Raw genomic sequence first — 4,886 nt, 5'->3', positions numbered from 1 at the left:
CGTAAAGGGGAGGCCCCTTTACAAAATTAAAGGGGGCGCACTCGACCCCCCCCCCCCCCAATTTGTCTTCTTTATTTCTTTTGTTTAAACAAAAAAAAGGGGGCGCGCGCCCAGTGAGCCTCCTTCAGGATCCGCCACTGATAATCAATGGAAAATGATATCACAACAGGTGGAATCAAGAGGCGAGCTGTTTTTCGATGGAGAATACAATCGAATCGTGGATACAGACAAACGCGTCCATCGGCGGCACGGCTTTTTGCTACCGAGAGTATTGTGTTCCGTACCCGGAAGTTCGTACGTTGTACTAGTACAAGCAGCATAGCAAGCTTTGCCAAGGGTTGCTGACTGCCGCATCTGGTACCGCGCCACTATCGCGAGGCGCGGGGGCGCGCCGATTGTTCGTGGTGCGTTGCAGCAGCTATATAGTAGCTGTGGTGCAGTGTGGTACTCATCTCACGTATGTGCAGTGTAAACGTGTAATCATGTTCTTTGGGTCCATTCACGCGCGCGGATCCATGTTGCACCGACAACCGAGCCTGTGACAGTGTGAGATATTCAACTTGGATCTTTGTCGAAGTTCGTGGAAAACATGGCAATAAAGTCGTCACATGTATACGCTTCATACTTGTCGCCGTCGGAAAAATGCAGAAATGTAGAGGAAACGGAAGTGTCTGCCGCATTCGATTCGTCAAGCAAGTCGCGCCAAATTCAAGTTTGGGCTGTCGGAGAGGCGTTCGCCGCACCAAACCGTGTGCGTGTTAGCGTTGTTGTGAGAAGTCAGAAAGAAACTGTAGCCGATGCAAAAAACAGTGTTTCTAGGCGGGTGGATTACGTTATTCAAACCCTGCATACGCACAATGTGAAGGTAATTTGATCTTACTCAAGAAAATATATCGTCATGCATTCATGTTCTTTGTTATCAGGGTTGACATGACATTACATTAGTTTACTTCAGCCCAACTTTAACTGCGACCAGCCCGAACGCTTCGGGCAGTCGGGCAGTGTGAAGATCAAGGAGCGCTCCGCGATCCGGATCCGGAGTTAGCCCAATTCCAGTCACGTACACTGTAAACGGTGTTAGGCTGCATTCACATAGTTTAGAAGTACTGTATACGCTATAATTTTCGCGTACATAAATTTTCGCGAATTGCCGCTGTCACACATTTTCGCGAGTGGTTAAATTCGCGATTGGGGGACCAGAGAAAATATGAAGTGGCAAAGAAAGTGTGAATTTTCAACTTACTAGCAAATAAGAATGATACTAGTTATACACTGCATGAAAAAGACTTGCCAAACTCTGTGAACTAGTAAGTTAGAATTCAACATTTTTGAAGTGGTTAAGTCCATCGCGCTAGATTTCTGACGAGTGGTCCCCTAGATTTCTGACGAGTGGTCCCGCCTTGCGATAATGGATTGGCTTTCTACAGTATTCATAAGTAGACGTGGATGTGCGTAAACAAGCTTAGCCAGTATGGTCTGTTCGGTAAGCCGTGACATGGTATACTAGTACTGAAATGTTTGTATCATCAAGGCAAGGGATTCATTTTGGAAGGTAATATTTTCGCGTGTTGTTAATTTCGCGAATAGCTCCCGACTCGCGAAATTCGCGAAAATAAAACCCCCGCGAAATATATAGCGTATACAGTATACTATTCGGGTATTCGGGCTCGTTTTTCGAGGGCACGCAAATAGCTTGAATCGAACGATAGGATTTCCTCACACCGGTTCACATAGCCTATAGGAGGGCACTATTCGAAAGTACCGAAAAGCTGCGAAAAGTATAGCAAAGTGGGAATCGAGCTTGTTCGATTTTCTTGCAGCGTATACCGTCTCTCGTTTATGAAATAATTGCCCTTTAGCAAAAATAAGCATGTAGCAGTGTGTAGACTGACATTCTGATGCAATTTAGAAATTGTTAATAAGATTTGCTGGGATGTAGGAGGAAGAAATCCTCACTGCATGGGATGGTGAGTTGACGGTGCGGATGATGCACTGATGGTGTACTCGGTGCCCGAATACCGAATACTTCTATGTGAACGCAGCCTTAGTGTGACATCTAACGTTTACATCCATGCGCCACCATTCACCAACAAAGGCAAAGAAAGATATAAGCTCTTTTGGGTAGGCCTATCACACGTTTACAATCCAGAGCAGAGGCCTCGACTCGAGTGTGTTTCACAAAGTATCAAGTCGAACTTAAAATGTAAGATTGACTGAAAATTATGGTATGACGTGTGCATGTGTGTGTGTTCAATGCAATATTGCTCAACTTTAGCAACGGTTAACGTTAGTATTAACGTTAAATCAATAAATGTCATCAGAGAATGAAGATTTTGGAGACTTTTCGTGTATTGTAGCAATTGATAACACAAGATCAAAATAAACAATGGAATTACATGTATTTTATAAACATTACCGGTAATGATAATTTGAAGTGGGTGGAGATTATGCTAATGAAATTGAACAGGGTCAGGGAAACCAGTGCAGTGGCATACCATAATTTTTAGTCAAATCTTAAATTAAATTTGACTTTGTGAAACACCCCCTGGGTATTTTGCATGAACCAATGCAATGGCATGAAGATTTTTTTGAAATTGAGCATTTCTTCCAAGTTCCAGTTGTAAAGAAAAATGTACATGTCACATGAGGGTATACAATGTATTAATGGTTTATAGGAGTATTGCCTATAACCCACCCGTTCCTGAACAAGAACCGGTGATGTTTATAGAATTTAGTACCGGTACTTTGACATCAATTGTTGCTAACTATTAGTAGATGCGATGTCTACACTGTACTGTAAAGGCACTTAAACAGGGCAATTTTCTCTAGATGCCAGATAGTACATTGTGTCTGTAGGCCTACTTTGAGACTGCTATAAAGATTTTTAACCGAATGTTTTAATGCTTCTGATTCAAGCCTTACTCCTCATCATTCTAACAAACAATTTTTATTCAAAGCTGATGACCGATCTCCCAACACTTATACAACTGTACACTCCACTGTCTCCAGGAAGGTGATGTCACCATTTCACGATCAATCAGGCGGGCAGAAGGTCTGTACCACGTGGAAACGGAGGTCGTCGTCGTCTTCGTTGACCTCATCAAATGCCAGGAGGTGTGCAACTACCTGGTGGAGAAGCTGGATGACTCGGTGACAGTGTCTCTGCCCCACTTCTACCATGCATCCAATAGTCAAGACCATGTGAGGTATGTTTACAGTTTACATTACGCACTGTAAACACTCTAAATGTCATACATTGTATGTTTTCATGGTACGGTACTGGATAGTGGTGGTGCTAGTGCTATCTCAACAACAATGGACAATAATACTGCATTTAAAGTCATTCGGCGTTTGTGTACTTAGCAGATGTCATAATTTTGATGTATATGATAAGTTTATATACAAAATTATAATTCTGGTTGGTAGTGTTGGGGCCAGCTAGCGAAAGCATTCCGCTCAAAAGACTTGCATGTAAATTTGTTAGACATTAGCTACACTCATCAAATGAACTGCCAATGCCATAAGTCACAGGAGCACCAGTGATACACACAGCAATTGATTTGCATCAGGTAGTTGTGTATTTCCTGAAAAGTAGTAAACCAACTAATGTTCTAGTGATCTCATGAAAATCGTTTTGATATCTCTATGCACACGAATGGCTCTATGATGAATCATGTTTAGAAACACACCCCTATCATTACAATACATGTAGTAATAGGAGTGTACAATATCTACAGTATGCATCCTATGATGTGCTACTGTAAAAGTGGATATTTTAGCGTGAGTAATTTTTTGCACTCAAGCGGATAAAGGTGCGTTTTGATATTTTCAATTCTGCAGAACTAGTATCACATCACAAGCAAACAAAATTTGCATGCTTTTATTTTTGCGCTAGTTTTGCATCGCGTGAATTTTTTCACTTTTACAGAAATATATTAATTTTCATCACCATTGTATCATTTCCTTCCTGTGTAGGAGGCAAGCCTGTATGAACGCTGTGAAGAATGCAAAACAAAAAGCCTTCGAAGTGGCACGACTCTTTCGCCAGTCCGTTGGCCACCCCATCATGATCAGGGAGGACCAGAACAAGGAGTGGGAAGGGCCGGCAGCATCGCAAGAAGTGGCCAATGACCAAGAAGGACCCATGACATTCCAGCAGCGGCTGACCAACGGGACATTCAATGCCCTGGTCAAGGTCTGCGTATGCTTTGAGCTTTTATCAAGAGATAAAGGGAAAGAGAACAAGACCTGAAGGGTCTTGTTTGTAACAAGATTATATTCTATACAATACAGCAATATCGACTCTTGAAATGTATTCACAGGTAGATTGATGGTTAGAGGTCCAAGTTTTCTGTCACATTCCATTTCTGAAGATTGTCTATGTGTAAAGGTAGTCAGGAAACAGTTTGATTCAAAGTTTAACAACTGAATACTTTTCTGATACCCACTGCCATTACCAGATGGGCTGTAAATTACTGGAAATCAAAAGGAGTGCTAGGATTATTTGTTTCATCAGATTTTCTGTGTGTTTATTATATTGTCTTCTTGTAGGGCAGCAACAAAGTGACATTGGTGAAATCCCAGCCCATTGAAATATTGACTTTTGCATTCAGAATTTACAAAGTACAGTTGACTCTCGTTATAACAAAGTCCCAGGGACCGGCAGTTTTCTTTCATTATATCAAAATTTTGATATAACCAAACAAATAAACATATTTATAAAACAATAGAACAGATAATGTTAGGACCTGAAGTCCTACTTCGTTGTAACCGTTACAGCCATGTTCGTTATAACAGGAATGCACTGCAGTGAAACGTACTTGCACTTAATGCTTATTTATGTATCAATCCATTTTTTCTTCGGGGATGGAGTGTGTTTGCCAGAA

The 4,886-nt window shown here is 41.6% G+C and overlaps 1 protein-coding gene across 1 annotated transcript; it reads left to right on the top strand.

Moving 5' to 3' along the window:
* Nucleotides 1-537: 537 nt before the first annotated feature.
* Nucleotides 538-4,578, top strand: LOC139728495 (interleukin-1 receptor-associated kinase 1-binding protein 1-like). Its single transcript, XM_071639434.1, has 3 exons — nt 538-865; nt 3,010-3,206; nt 3,976-4,578. The coding sequence occupies exons 1-3, from the start codon at nt 590-592 to the stop codon at nt 4,250-4,252; spliced, it is 750 nt and encodes a 249-aa protein (XP_071495535.1). The 5' UTR covers nt 538-589; the 3' UTR covers nt 4,253-4,578.
* The last annotated feature ends 308 nt before the right edge of the window (nt 4,579-4,886 follow it).

This window comes from Diadema antillarum, unplaced genomic scaffold (assembly GCF_040938485.1).
Source record: "Diadema antillarum isolate AM-2024a unplaced genomic scaffold, OU_Dant_1.0 seq00000182_RagTag, whole genome shotgun sequence".
NCBI classification, from domain to species: Eukaryota; Metazoa; Echinodermata; class Echinoidea; order Diadematoida; family Diadematidae; genus Diadema; species Diadema antillarum.
The sequence above is the reverse complement of the archived record's forward strand: the minus strand, read 5'-3'. Positions and strand labels throughout refer to the sequence as shown.